The sequence below is a fragment of the Anolis carolinensis genome, chromosome 3 (genome assembly GCF_035594765.1).
Source record: "Anolis carolinensis isolate JA03-04 chromosome 3, rAnoCar3.1.pri, whole genome shotgun sequence".
NCBI lineage: Eukaryota > Metazoa > Chordata > Lepidosauria > Squamata > Dactyloidae > Anolis > Anolis carolinensis.
In genome coordinates this window covers 529,687-545,293 of record NC_085843.1, presented here as the reverse complement: position 1 = coordinate 545,293, position 15,607 = coordinate 529,687, and the positions used below count along the sequence as shown (strand labels likewise).

General features: G+C 44.1%; 2 protein-coding genes across 2 annotated transcripts in view; both read left to right on the top strand.

Moving 5' to 3' along the window:
- Positions 1–15,607, top strand: part of LOC134297958 (zinc finger protein 850-like) — a 103,173-nt gene that overhangs the window by 16,782 nt on the left and 70,784 nt on the right. The window lies entirely within an intron of this gene.
- LOC134297965 (zinc finger protein 420-like) lies at positions 130–13,981 on the top strand. Its single transcript, XM_062977029.1, has 2 exons — positions 130–227; positions 11,328–13,981. Exon 2 carries the CDS (start codon positions 11,703–11,705, stop codon positions 13,143–13,145), a length of 1,443 nt encoding a protein of 480 aa, XP_062833099.1. The 5' UTR covers positions 130–227; positions 11,328–11,702; the 3' UTR covers positions 13,146–13,981.

Below are 15,607 nucleotides of genomic sequence, written 5' to 3'. Positions count from 1 at the left end.
TACGGACGGGCTTCCCGGGCGGCCAATCAGGAGCGCGGCTGCCCTGCGCAGGGCCCGCCTCCTCTCTTCTCTTCCCCTGGTGGTGACGTCACTCAGCCCCGCCCTCCCTCTTTCCCTCATCCGCCGCCATTTTAGGAGGCAGAGGCGGGAGCTGCGGCGTCGTCGTCTGAGGAGAAAGAAGGAAAGAAAAGCCTCGCTCGGAGCCCAGAGGCCGAGGAAGGAAGAAGGTGAGGCCTGGAGGCAGGGGTGGAGTGGCCCAGAGAGAGAGCGGGAGGAGCCCTCCGGGAGTCCCTCTCCCGGGAAGAAGGCGCCCCTCACGGTTCCCATCCGGGCGGCCTGGCCCTCTCCCCGCGGCACGCCCTCCTGACCTTCAGCCCACAGGCCCTGGTGGCAGGGAGGCCCCTTCCTTCCTTCCTGGGGAGGCCTCGGGCGGGGTTCGTGTCTCTACATCCCCGCGGAGGGTTGTCCAAGGGAGGGAGAAGGCTGCCATTGGCCCCCGTGACAGGCACTGAACAGCCTCGCCGCCTCAGGGCCTGGCTGCTCCTTGCCTGGGGGGGGGGAAGGGGGTCAGCCTCTTATCGGAGAAGAGAGACAGGCCGGGCCCCTCTGACCACCACCAGGCCGCCCAACCAAGGATCCCCCCAGGCAGGAAGCAGACAGGCCTTGGAGCTGCAAGGACATTCAATGCTGTTCAAGGTGATTGATTAATTTCCACGCCAGAGTTCTGTCTCCCTCCCTGCCTCCCTCCCTGGGCATCATTCCGCAGGGACCTCGTTTCCAACAGGCCCCACCACCTCTGAGGATGCCTGCCACAGATGCAGGCGAAACGCCAGTGGGGAGTGCTGCTGGGACATGGCCAGGCAGCCCGGAAAACTCACAGCCACCCCAGGATCCCTCCGCCTCCCTCTCGCCCTCTTCGCCGTGTCTTCCATCATCCGGGACATTTTTTATGAATGTTTTTTTAATGAATATTTTAGTGAATATTTTATGATTATTTTCGTAAATAGTTCTGCAAATATTTTGTCTGTTTTTCTTATGTATTTATTTATCTATTATCCCGCTTTTTTCCTCTCCCACGGGTGGGGTTCCAAGCGACGCACAATTGTTAAAAGCAGCAAAAATTATGTAACATTAAAGATATTCAACAAAAACATTCAGATAACCAAATAAACACATGACACACTGAATAAACCATATATAACAAATTAATGGATAAAGACATTATAACTGTTGGAGGCCAGTGTGAATGTTGTAATTAATCACCTCAATTAGCATTCAATGGCCTTCCCAGCTTCACCTCCTGGCCTGGGGGAATCCTTTGTTCAGAGTCGTGAGCTGCCCCTGATTGATTCCTGTCTGGAATTCTTCTGTTTTCAGAGTGTTGTTCCTTATTTACTGTTCTGATTTTGGAGTTTTTTAATACTGGTAACCAGATTTTGTTCATTTTCATGGTTTCCTCCTTTCTGTTTAAATTGTCCACATGCTTGTGGCTTTCAAAGTCTTCCCTGTGTAGTCTGACATGATAGTTGTTGGAGTGGCCGAGCATTTCTGTCTTCTCAAGTAATATACTGAGTCCTCCTTTCCTGCCTCCTCGCGTGCGTGGCGAGACAAGCACGGAGTCTGTGTGTGTCTCTCCCTCCTCCTCAGTCCTTCCAATGTGAATGACTGAAAGAAAACTCTGCAGCCCTGTTGTGGATTCATTTTTCTTGAAGGCTAGTCTCTTCCAACCCTGATTATTACAGTATTGTTGTTGTTGTTGGTCAGGGGTGCTTGGATTATGTTTTGGTGCACAAAGGCAAAAGGGGGGTGGAGTAGATGGCCCAAGGGGTCTCTTCCAACCATGTGTATTATGGTATTTTTATTATTATTATTATTATTATTATTATTATTATTATTGGGTGGCTGTCTGTCAGGGGGGCTTGGATTATGTTTTGGTGCACAAAGGCAAAAGGGGGTTGGAGTAGATGGCCCCAGGGGTCTCTTCCAACCATGTGTATTATGGTATTTTATTACTATTATTTGAAACACAACAAGATGAGTCAACAGTAGACACTTTGCTGGCTGTTGTACTGGATCACACATCGGACACTTCCCAAGTGTCTAGGAATGTGTGATTATCAACGTATATATATTTGTCTAGGCCGAACTCCATACTGAAGTCAGTGCTAAAGATTCTGACTGTGCTGGTCAGTGATTGGATTTCTGTTTTTGATTTTCCATAAAGCTTTAGATCATCCAAGTGGGAAATTTTTGATGAATTTCTTGCTCTTTGGTAGCCCAGGTTTGTTTTCTGTAGAATTACTGACAGAGGGACCATTGCAATGATGAACAGCAGTGGTGACAGTGAGTCTCCCTGGAAAATTCCTCTCCTGATGTTCACAGTTCCATAGCTTTCGTTGCCCACGAACAACTCGGTTTTCCATTGTTTCATTGCTTTTTTGGTGAACTTTCTAATATTTTCACAAATACCGATGACATCTAGACATTTTATTGGATGTTTGGGTGGATGCTGTTGAGGTGGTCCAGGAACTTGCTGAGTTCTTCTCCATGGCTCCAAATGGTGAAGGTGTCGTCAACATATCTGAACCATATAGTTGGCTTTTTTGATGCTGTTTCCAGGGCTTGTTTTCAAAGCCTTCCATGTAGAAATTTCCTACTACTGGGCTGAGAGGGCTCCTCATGGCCACTCCATCTTTCATAGAATTCATTGTCCCACTGAAAGTAGCTTGTGGTGAGGCAGTGGTGAAACAGGGCGGTGATGTCTTCTGGGAAGTTTTGATTAGTGCGAAGGTGTCCGATACTATGTTACCATGTATTGAAAAAGCAGTTCAATACATGGTACCGTAGTGTAGTTATTACTGCATTTACAAATTTAGCAACAAAACATTGCAATGTATTGAAAACATTGACTACAAAAACATTGACTAATAAAGGCAGACTGCATTGGATAATACAGAACGTTGGGTAAGTGAGACTCTACTGTATTATTCTCTGAAACACAACTAGACATTCTTCCAAAGCGTTGAGCCATGCCCGGAAAACACACAGCAACCCCAGTGGGCCATGGCAATTGAGGTGGAGTCAGTTTGCATTCATTCCACAGTGAAGACGTGCCCCAGGTCCACCTTTTTTCCTTCTGGACAAAGGACAAGGAAGAAAGAGAGAAGTGGGCAAAGGAGAAAGATTGACAGGAGAATGGCATTGTGGGTGGAGCTGTGCTTGTCTTTGCATCCCATCCTGGGTCTCAGCCGAGGGAGTGAATGGCCCAGAGGGACTTGGTTCAGCAGAGACTCATTTTGTGAACATCCCAACAAGCCTCAGTGGTGGTTTGAATTAGACGGTGGAGAGGCAGGTCTTGGTTGGCAGCAGGATTGCTTTGATGGCAGGAGGCGCCTGCGTTGGGATGCTCAGGACGCAGACGTGAAAGGCAGCCCCGTAATCGTTGTGTCCCTCAGGATACAGCACATCCTGGTAATTCCGGGAAACCCGTTATCCAGTGAATGACACCTTTTAATACTGGAAAGAGCCGTTCCTTTATGCCTGCCTGCCTTCCGTTCCTTTGGCCACATTTGTGTTCAGCCCAATGAAACCAAAGTGATGCTCCAGTATTAATAATAACAACTCTAATCATAACCTTACTTTTTGTACCCCGCCTCAATCTCCCCAAAGGGACTCGGGGCGGCTTACGTATGGCACAATGTGCCTAAAAACAATGTACAATAAACACACAGTACTATACAAGATAAAACATATCAAACAAGGTTTAAGCTCAAAATTACACCTAATAACCTATGATGAGACCGGTCATAAAACATAGCCAAATGCAAACAGGAGCAGGGAATAGGATGGTGAAAATGTTAGCCGATGAACAAGGGCAGAGGGCGGAAGTGCAGTTCTTGCCAGGGACATAAAAAACAACAAAAAAGGCTTTTTTGCTTACGTTGGTAGAAAAAGGAAGAAAAAGGAGGACGAAGGATTGGGGGAAATCCAACCCCAAATAGGGAAACAAGTTGTCCAGGAACACCTGGCCGCGCTAAACGAATTCAAGTCCCCAGGGCCAGATCAGCTACACCCAAGAGTACTGAAGGAACTAGCGGAAGTTATTTCAGAACCACTGGCAATTATCTTCGAGAGTTCTTCGAGAACAGGAGAAGTCCCAGCAGATTGGAGGAGGGCGAATGTGGTCCCTATCTTCAAGAAGGGAAAAAAGAACGACCCAAACAATTACCGTCCGGTCAGCCTCACATCAATACCAGGCAAGATTCTGGAAAAGATCATTAAGGAAGTGGTCTGCAAACACTTAGAAACAAATGCGGTCATTGCTAATAGTCAACACGGATTTACCAAAAACAAGTCATGCCAGACTAATATGATCTCTTTTTTCGATATACTTACGAGTTGGGTCGATACAGGGAATGCCGTGGATGTAGCATATCTAGATTTCAGTAAGGCCTTCGACAAAGTCCCCCACGACCTTCTGGCAAACAAACTAGTCAAATGTGGGCTAGACAAAAGTACGGTTAGGTGGATCTGCAATTGGCTAAGCGAACGAACCCAAAGGGTGATTCTCACCAATGCGTCGTCCTCATCTTGGAAAGAAGTCACAAGTGGAGTGCCGCAGGGCTCCGTCCTGGGCCCGGTTCTGTTCAACATCTTTATTAACGACTTAGACGAAGGGTTAGAAGGCACGATCATCAAGTTTGCAGACGACACAAAACTGGGAGGGAGAGCCAACACTCCAGAAGACAGGAGCAGAATTCAAAACGATCTTGACAGACTAGAGAGATGGGCCGAAACTAACAAAATGAAGTTCAACAGGGACAAATGCAAGATACTTCACTTCGGCAGAATAAATGGAAATCAAAGATACAGAATGGGGGACGATGCCTGGCTTGACAGCAGTGTGTGCGAAAAAGACCTTGGAGTCCTCGTGGACAACAAGTTAAACATGAGCCAACAATGTGATGCGGCTGCTAAAAAAGCCAATGGGATTCTGGCCTCATCAATAGGGGAATAGCGTCTAGGTCCAGGGAAGTCCTGCTCCCCCTTATTCTATTCTGCCTTGGTCAGACCACACCTGGAATCACACTGTGTCCAATTTTGGGCACCGCAGATGAAGGGAGATGTTGACAAGCTGGAAAGCGTCCAGAGGAGGGCGACTAAAATGATTAAGGGTCTGGAGAACAAGCCCTATGAGGAGCGGCTTAAAGAACTGGGCATGTTTAGCCTGCAGAAGAGAAGGCTGAGAGGAGACATGATAGCCATGTACAAATATGTGAAGGGAAGTCCTAGGGAGGAGGGAGGGAGCTTGTTTTCTGCTGCCCTGCAGACGAGGACACAGTGGAGCAATGGCTTCAAACTATAGGAAAGGAGATTCCACCTGAACATCAGGAAGAACTTCCTCACTGTGAGAAGGGCTGTTCGGCAGTGGAACTCTCTCCCCCGGGCCGTGGTGGAGGCTCCTTCTTTGGAGGCTTTTAAGCAGAGGCTGGATGGCCATCTGTCGGGGGTGCTTTGAATGCGATTTCCTGCTTCTTGCAGGGGGTTGGACTGGATGGCCCATGAGGTCTCTTCCAACTCTACTATTCTATGATTCTATGATTCTAACACAGGAAGCTATTTATAAACACCCCTGCTGTCTGATGCAATACTCAGTTAACTCTTAACACACTAGCGTAGTGGACAGCAGACAGAGCATGATGCAATCCCCAGCTCACATTGCAACATTATAACTCAATTACATTTAAACAACTCTATATCCAATCATTCTCACTTTGACAATTCCCCCTCTTTAAATGTAATTTAGTTACCACAGTTATATACATAGCTTAAATGCATTTCAATCAACTTCTTCATTACATTGTTACACTCTGAATGTCTAACTTTGTAACTGAGGCTAAGCAAACATATACAAAATTTCTTCTTACATATATGAGGAACTCTCATAAATTTACAATTCATTACACACAATCACCAACACAAACTTTTTCTTTGAACTAGGTAATCACATATAACCTTTACACAGTTGTCTATACACACAGGTAACATCTCATGACTCTTAAACGATTATACATGAACATAAATCTCTATCACAAACATATTCTTTCAAGACTTCGCTGTTACACTTTATCAATAACAATCAACAATTTCAAAACCATCACTATTAACAAAATCATCTGTCACAGGTGTTTTATGAAACTTAGTTTGATCATATGCAGATGATACCAAAGCATATCTCTTCTTTCCTTTCTTCTGAGCACTAACACGACTCAAATTTACCTCTTCTTTTACTTCTTGCTTCACCTGTGTGTCTACACCTTTGTTACTAGATCTTCTTCTTGTTCTTTGTTTCTTAGGTGTACCTTGACTTACTTACTTTGGTGTTGTGTATTCTGACTTCACTGACTCAATTACATTCTTTGATGTTTCTTCACTTTCTACATCTACTTTAGCCTGTTGAAAACCATGTAACTTGTCTACATTGGAATGTATGCTATTCCAATCTCTGGGTCTTTCAAAATAAGCCAACTTTGATAGCTTCACTTTTGTAGGTGTCTCTAAGAACTTGTAAGACTTTTTACTGTACCCAATAAATGTCATCTCTTTGTATTTTTGTTTCTTATTTACTCTCTCACTGGCTGGGATGACAATATTTGCTCTCTGGCCAAATATTCTCAAAAACTTGTAACTTGGTACATGACCATATAATTTTCGAAAAGGAATGTCCTGCACACACTCATCCCATAGCCTGTTTGTCAAATAATTACATGTGTGTAACACTTCTGGCCAATAGTTGTTAGCTATATGACTGTCTTTAAACATATACAATTTCATCTCATTTAAAAGTTGTGCTCTTTTTTCAGCAACACCTTGTTCACCTTTCATTTGTTCAATCTCAATCCAATTAATATTCTTGGACCTTAACAATGCTTTAAATCCACTGCCACAGACTCCTGCCCCTTTGTCAATTATTAAAGTGTCCAATTTCTTCTCATACACATTTTCTACCAAATTTAGCCAATCGCTCAGTTTTCTAGTTGCTTCTGATAAGTTTGCAAAGAAATATGCATAACCGAATCTGCTCATTCTTTCTACAATAAGCATCATATATTTAGATCCACCAGTACTTTTTTCAAAAGGTCCTTCAATATGTACATGTGCCTTTTCAAACATGTCATCTACACTTATTTTAGATCTCTTGTAAAACTTTACAGGCTCTTTCTTCACTTCATTACATATGGCACAATCTAAATCATAGTTACATGACTCCATTTTATAATTAGGGCACAAATTGAGTATCTTCCTTAATGTTTCCATGCTAGCATGACCCATCACTCGGTGGAATAAATGCAGACAACGATCATGTTGAATTTGACCTCCTACGCACATAACTTCTACATTTTCTCCATCAATGTTGTTCACTTTTTCAAACATTTCATACATTCTGTTTCTTTTTACTCCTTTGCCAACCAATTTTCCTTCCCTATCACGAACATAGCAATAAATTCCTTTAAAGAACACTTTAAATTGTTGATCAGTCAATGTGGCTACGCTTAACAAATTTGTCTTCATTTCTGGCACATTCAAAACTTTCTCCCAATACAATTTTAAACAAGAAATGTAGCAGGTTCCAAATTTATAAAACCATTTAAATGACCCATCAGCCAAAGTTGCATTTGCTGCTTCCAAATCTTGTACATCTCTCAACAGAGAAATATCATTTGTTATATGGTGAGTGGCACCTGAGTCCAAAACCCATTTGTTACTTCTTTCGCTGTCTCCATCTTCATTTGCAGCCATCAAAACTCTCGGCTCAGGGTTGTTGTTCAGCCCACTTCTCCTGTGACCACCTCTGGTTTGGCGTCCTCTTTGATGTCTTCGGCTCTGGCAATCCCTTGCTAAATGTCCTGGTCTGTTACAAACAAAACATTTCCTTACAGCTCTCACACTCGCACAAGCAGCTGTCTGGCTCGGCGTCTCTGGCGTTGACTCCCCCTCGCTCAGGCATCTTCCCTCACACGAGGTCTCTTTCTCAAACCGCAGTCGTTCTGCCTCCTCCAAAATTCTGGAACACACTAAATCCAGGCTCAAATCTCCTTCTGGCACGCTTTGTAAGGAATGCAACAGATGATCCCATTTAGCAGTTAAGCTGGACATCATAATATAAGCCTGTTGCTCTTTATTGAATGCCAAAACAGAGGTAAACAATAAACAAATAAACAAATCAATAAACAAATCTTTCATCCTCTTCACATGTTGCCTCACATCTGCTCCTTCTTCAAGTGTAGTTCTATAAAGGCGTTTAGTCCAAATCATTTTACCAAGAGTGCTCTGTCTCTGATGCACTTGCTTTAACACATTCCATACCTCCTGTGCAGTTTGCAAATTCTGCACATGAACCAACTGACTTGGCATTAAACTCAAAACCAATGTTGCCAGTCCTCTCTCATTTTTAACTGCGTCTTGTTCCGTTCCTAGAATAGTATTTTGTAGTCCTTCCCTGACTAAAAGATGCTTCACATAAATGCTCCATTCCTTATAATTTTCATCATTTAACTTATCAAACACAGTCAAAGGATTTGAACTTGCCATTCTTGCCTTTCCTGGAGGACCCTCGATTCCCCGAGATAAAGCCTTTAGCAGCTGACGACACACACGCTCAGCACAGCCCGGCAGTCCTCACCACCACAGGAATTTATGGCTTTTTATGGCTTTTCCTTTGCACCTTCGCCTCGTAAATCTCTCTGAAGCTCAGCACGCCTGCTGCGAAGCACTGCTTTTCTCCTGCTATGGACAAAGTTAGCATAGTGGACAGCAGACAGATCATGATGCAATCCCCAGCTCACATTGCAACATTATAACTCAATTACATTTAAACAACTCTATATCCAATCATTCTCACTTTGACAGTTCTGTGGCATTAACTGCGGACCATTGGGACTAGACATGCTCAAAGGCTTGTCCAGACATCCAAGTCTTCAATTCCTTCTGGAATATTGGAAGGAAATTTCATTTTTTCCTTCTATCATTCATTCTTTTTACCCTCCCTGTTCTTCTTTCTTTCTGGATTAATTCCCTTCTTTATTAAGAATAATTGATTGCCTATCCTGGTATCTATTTGTGTGCTTAAGACCTCGATGTCTGCATTTCTTGGTATAGTACAATCTCGCTTATCCAACCTTTGCTCATCCAGCGTTCTGTATTATCCAACACAGTCTGCTCCCATGCGGATCCACAGCTGTTTCTCTAGGCAGCAACACGCAGGGGTCCCCAAACTAAGGCCCGGGGGCCGGATGCGGCTCTCCAAGGTCATTTACCTGGCCCCCGCCCTGAGTTTTATAAATAATATTCTTATATCATTTTAAATAATATAATATATTTTATATACATATAATATTGATAATAATATTATAATGTTATACAATATAATACTAATAATACCATATAATAATATTAATTATATGATATATATTACATATAATATTACAGTATAGTGGTATAGTTCAATATAGTAATATATAATGCTAATATTGTTCTATGCTAATAATATAATACATTGTATGTACATACAGCTGCTCTGAGTCCCCTTCGGGGTGAGAAGGGCGGGATAGAAATGTAATAAATAAATGTAGTAAATGAATAAATAATTTTAGACTTAGGCTAGCCCAAAGTCTGATATGACTTGAAGGCACACAACAACAACAACAACAACAACAACAATCCTAATTAACTTGACCATCTCATTGTCCAGAAGCAGGCCCACACTTCCCATTGAAATCCTGATAGGTTTATGTTGGTTACAATTGTTTTCATTTTTAAATAATAAATAATAATAATAATAAAATAAAACTTTATTTATATCCCGCCACCATCTCCCCGCGGGGACTTGGGGCGGCTTACATGGGGCAGCGGCCCAAACAACATGATGACAAAATATAAAAAAAACACAATACAATCACAATATAAAAAGATAAAATAGTAATACAGTAGAGTCTCACTTATCCAACACTCACTTATCCAACGCATTTTTGTAGTCAATGTTTTCAATATATCGAGATATTTTGGTGCTAAATTCATAAATATAGTAATTACTACATAGCATTACTGCGTATTGAACTACTTTTTCTGCCAAATTTGTTGTCTAGAATCATAGAATAGTAGAGTTGGAAGAGACCTCATGGGCCATCCAGTCCAACCCCCTGCCAAGAAGCAGGAACATGATGCTTTGGTGCTTCATTTGTAAAATCATAACCTAATTTGATGTTTAATAGGCTTTTCCTTAATGCCTCCTTATTATCCAACATATTTGCTTATCCAACATTCTGCCGGCCCGTTTATGTTGGATGTGAGACTCTACTGTACAATAAATCAATATAAACAACAATACAGGATAAAAATTTCATTTAAAACACATAAATGGTAAATATTGTATTGTTCTTTCATTGTTGTTGTTGTTTTGCACTACAAATAAGACATGTGCAGTGTGCATAGGAATTTGTTCGTTTTTTTTTTTCCAAATGATAATTCGGCCCCTCCACAGTCTGAAGGATTGTGGACCGGCCCTCTGCTTTAAAAGTTTGAGGACCCCTGCCATAGAGTCTCGCTTATCCAACCTTCACTCATCCAACATTCTGTATTATCCAATACAGTCTTCCTCCCACGTGGATCCACAACTGTTTCTGTAGGCAGCAACATGCAAGTACAGCCTTGATCGCAAACAAGTGGCAGACTTGTTGTAAAGCATGATGTTTTGGTGCTTAATTTGTAAAATCATAGCTAAAATTGATGTTTAATAGACTTTCCCTTAATCCCTCCTTAAAGTAAGGTAAAGGTTTCCCCTGACGTTAAGTCAAGTCGTGACCGACTCTGGGACCTGGTGCTCATCTCCATTTCTAAGCCGAAGAGCCGGCCTTGTCCATAGACACCTCCAAGGTCATGTGGCCACTGGCATGACTGCATGGAGCGCCGTTACCTTCCCGCCGGAGCAGTACCTATTGATCTACTCACATTTGCATGATTTCGAACTGCTAGATTGGCTGGAGCTCGTGCTAAAAGCGGGCGCTCATTCCGCTCCCGGGATTTAAACTTGGGACCTTTTGGTCCACAAGTTCAGCAGCTCAGCGCTTTAACACACTGTGCCATCAGGGGCCCCTAATCACTTCTCATTATCCAATATCCAATGTTCTGCTGGAGTGTTTATGTTGGATAAGTGAGACTCTACTGTATTTCCATTTTCAACGTAACGCATGAAATGAAAGGGGGAAATCTTGGAGGTAAAGAAGATATCTGGCTTTTAATTCTTGATCTTTTGCTTTTTTCCTGACCAGGGAAATGAGGATTCTATGGAGCCACGTCTTGGGTGCCGTAAGGAAAGAAATAATATAGGAAGAAGAAATCCTCCCAAGGTGAAGATCTTGCTGAATTCCTGACCTCACTTACAGATAAGAAAGGAAAGAAGAAGAGTCAAGTATCTGTATTCTGATGAAACACCTCTATCACAGTGGACGTGAAGGAGAAAGCATCTAAATACCTGGAGTGTGGAAAGAGTGAGTTACACTCAGAGTAATGGTCTGCAGCGACATGAAAGGACACACACTGCGGAGAAGCCCTATGAATTCCTGGAGTGTGGAAAGAGCTTTGCGCAGAGTGTAGATCTATGTTCACATCAAAAGACTCACACTGCGGAGAAACCCTATACATTCATGGAGTGTGGAAAGGGATTTAGTTACAGTTCAAAACTATGTTTGCAACAAAAGAAACACACTGGAGAGAAACCCTATAAATGCCTGGAATGTGGAAAGAACTTTACTCAGAGTTCAAATCTCCGTTTGCATCAACGGACTCACACTGGAGAGAAACCACATACTTGCCTGGAGTGTGGAAAGAGCTTCACTTCTAGTGGACATCTACGTTCACATCAGCGGACTCACACTGGGGAGAAACCCTATACATGCCTGGATTGTGGAAAGAGCTTTGCTTCTAGTGGAAGTCTATGTAAACATCAAAGGACTCACACTGGGGAGAAACCCTATACATGCCTGGAGTGTGGAAAGAGCTTTGCTCAGAGTGGACATCTAAGTTCACACCGAAAAACTCACACTGGGGAGAAACCCTACACATGCCTGGAGTGTGGACAGAGCTTCACTGAGAATGGACGTCTACGTGAACATCAAAGGATTCACACTGGGGAGAAACCCTATACATGCCTGGAGTGTGGAAAGAGCTTCACTGAGAGTGGAAGTCTACGTAAACATCAAAGGATTCACACTGGGGAAAAACCCTATACATGCCTGGAGTGTGGACAAAGCTTCACTGTTAGTGGAAGCCTACGTTCACATCAGCGGATTCACACTGGGGAGAAACCCTATACATGCCTGGAGTGTGGACAGAGCTTCACTAAGAGTGGAAATCTACATTCACATCAGAGGACTCACACTGGGGAGAAACCCTATTCATGCCTGGAATGTGGAAAGAGCTTTGCTTGGAGAAGAAATCTAGATGTACATCAAAGTACTCACACTGGGGAGAAACCCTATACATGCCTTGAGTGTGGACAGAGCTTCACTGAGAGTGGAAGTCTACGTTCACATCAGTGGACTCACACTGGGGAGAAACCCTATTCATGCCTGGAGTGTGGAAAGAGCTTTGCTCAGAGAGGAAGTCTACGTTCACATCAAAGGACTCACACTGGTGAGAAACCCTATACATGCCTGGAGTGTGGACAGAGCTTCACTGCTAGTGGAAAACTACGTTCACATCAAAGGACTCACACTGGAGAGAAACCCTATACATGTCTGGAGTGCGGAAAGAGCTTTGCTCAGAGTTCAGATCTGCGTTCACATCAAAGGACTCACACTGGGGAGAAACCCTACACATGCCTTGAGTGCGGAAAGAGCTTCACTAAGAGTGGAAATCTACGTAAACATCAAAGGACTCACACTGGGGAGAAACCCTATACATGTCTGGAGTGCGGAAAGAGCTTTGCTCAGAGTTCAGATCTGCGTTCACATCAAAGGACTCACACTGGGGAGAAACCCTATAAATGTCTTGAGTGTGGAAAGAGCTTTACTCATCGTTCAAATCTACGTTCACATCAAAGGACTCACACCAGGGAGAAACCTTATAAACGCATGCCGTGTGAATAGAATCTCTCTGAGATTGAAATCTACAGAGACATGGAATTCATATTGGAGAGAACAGTCATATTTGACCCCATAGGGCTCCCCTACACAGAGCTTTTCAAGCTTTTCATGTTGGTGATGCACTTTTCAGGCATGCATCCTTTCACGACACTACAGTAGACTCTCATTTATCCAAGCTTCACTTATCCAAGGCAGTCTGCCTTTTAGTAGTAAATGTTGAAATGTTTTGGTGCTAAATTCGTAAATACAGTAATTACTACATACCATTACTGTGTATTGAACTGCTTTTTCTGTCAATTTGTTGTAAAACATGATGTTTTGGTGCTTAATTTGTAAAATCATAATGTAATTTTTTGTTTAATAGGCTTTTTTATTAATCCCTCCTTATGATCCAACATTTTCGTTTATCCAAGATCCTGCTGGCCCGTTTATCTTAGATAAGTGAGACTCTACTGTATTTCATTTGAACTAGCAAAACAGATTCACCATTTCATCAGGAAGTGTGAGAGAGTGTTTCTCCAGGAGACTTGGGAGAGTATATCTCAATTCCTGTATAATCCTGGTGGGAGATTTTGATGCCCGAATGGTTCCAGACGATGAATCTCTTTATGGTCATTTCAGTGAGCATGCTCTTGAACCAGTGACAGCCCACCCCGTTCCTGATGGCCGTCCAAAGGTCTGACCTGCAGTTATTGTGGGCTTTTTTCTTCTACGAATGATCAATAGCCGAGAGATAGTTCTGTTGAATGTTGGCACGGATGAGGCTCAATCTGGAGAATATACAGGAGTCCGTTCTGACAATAAAGGTCCTGAATTTATATCAGGAATTAGTCACACAAGGGAGTTTGGTCTGTAATAATCCTATAAATCGGAATGCGGCTGCTTTTAGATCTAAACCTCGGTTTGACCAGGGATGCCTGGACGTGAAGAATCCCTTATGAAGACATTACACGAGATACAGGCAGCTGAATTTCCCATCTTTGCCTCTGGATTCGTTCCTATTAAAGGAAAGATGTAAAAAGGTAATTGGAGATAAAAAGGGATTAGCAATAATAATTTTTGCCTTGAGGTTACATGATTCTGCCACTTTTTGGAGGACAGTCCCTAGGGCAAAGCAGGTAAGTTAAATAATTGGTTTTTGGCTTATTAAATCTATATTTATAAAAGCATGATGGAATCGCGGCACCGAGCAAAACAACAAAAGTAAAGGCCCCCCAACCTCGAAATTTGACCACACAACCAATCATCCACGCCTCCAGGTTGATACAACAAAAATCCCGTCAAGAACCTCCATGGGGCCTTAAAAACCCAGCCGTCAGCCCGGCTGGAAGGCCCCATGGTGGTTGGAGGAGGGGCCTCCATGCGGCGGGGCCTATGACGCCCGCCGAAGAGGAGGGCCGCGGGGCCCCAAGGTTTTTTTTTTCCTACGTTCAGGCCTGCAGAACAAAAGGTGTGGGGGGGGGGGGCTTCCAGAAAGACGGGCCCGCCGCCCTCCCCCCCCCCCCCCCCCCGCGAAGACCCCCGCAGCCTCCTCCTTACAGGCCGGAGGAAGGCCGCCCCCCCCCCCCAAAAGCCGCCTCAGCCTCCCACCAGCCGGAGGGAGGCCACGAGGCCCCAAAGGTTTTATTTTTGGACCTTCACCCTGCAAAGCCGAAGGTCGGGGGGGCCTTCCACAAAGTTGGGTCCGCGCCCCCCCCCCCCCCCCGCGAAGACCCACCACGGCCTCCCGCCAGCCGGACGCAGGCTGCCAGGCCCCAAGGTTTGGGTTTGGGGGGGGGGGTTGTTTGAGATGGACGCCTGCAAAGGCGGAGGCAGGGGTGGTTGCAAGGGCGGGAACACACCCCTCCCCGGGCGTGTCCACATGGGCCAGGCCTGGAGAGGCAAAGGCCTAGGCAGGTCCATTGGGGAGCCACCCCCTCCCCCCCTTTCCCCCTCCCTTCCCAGCCTCAGCTGCCTGGGCCTCTCTCTCTCTTCCAGGGATTGGAAAGAGGGGCCGCCCGCCTGCCTGTACTCTCAGGCGACAAATAGAACACCTAACATTACTGTGGTGTAATAATACAGAACAATATAATCTCTAAAATCAGGACATTACATAAAGAACAACACTCTGAAAATGGAAATACCACACACGAAACAACCAGGGCCAGCTAACACCTCCCAACAAAGGATTCCCCTAGGCAGGAAGCAACCAGGCTTCCAAACAGCAAGGCTATTCAGTGCTGTTCACCTAACCAAGCAAGATTTCCCCTTCATAGTACACCCTCGGGGTTTCAAGCCATAAGGCTACTCTGTCTCATTCAGCCTGCCCAAGAAAGGATGCCCCTATGTAGAAAGCAGTCAGTCTTTCAAACACCGAGGCTATTCAGTGCAATTCAAATGATCTAAAAAACCATTTCTCTACAACGCAAGTACCCAGCCTTCCAAGCAGAAAACCTATTCCATTCTATTCCACCTCACCAAACAAG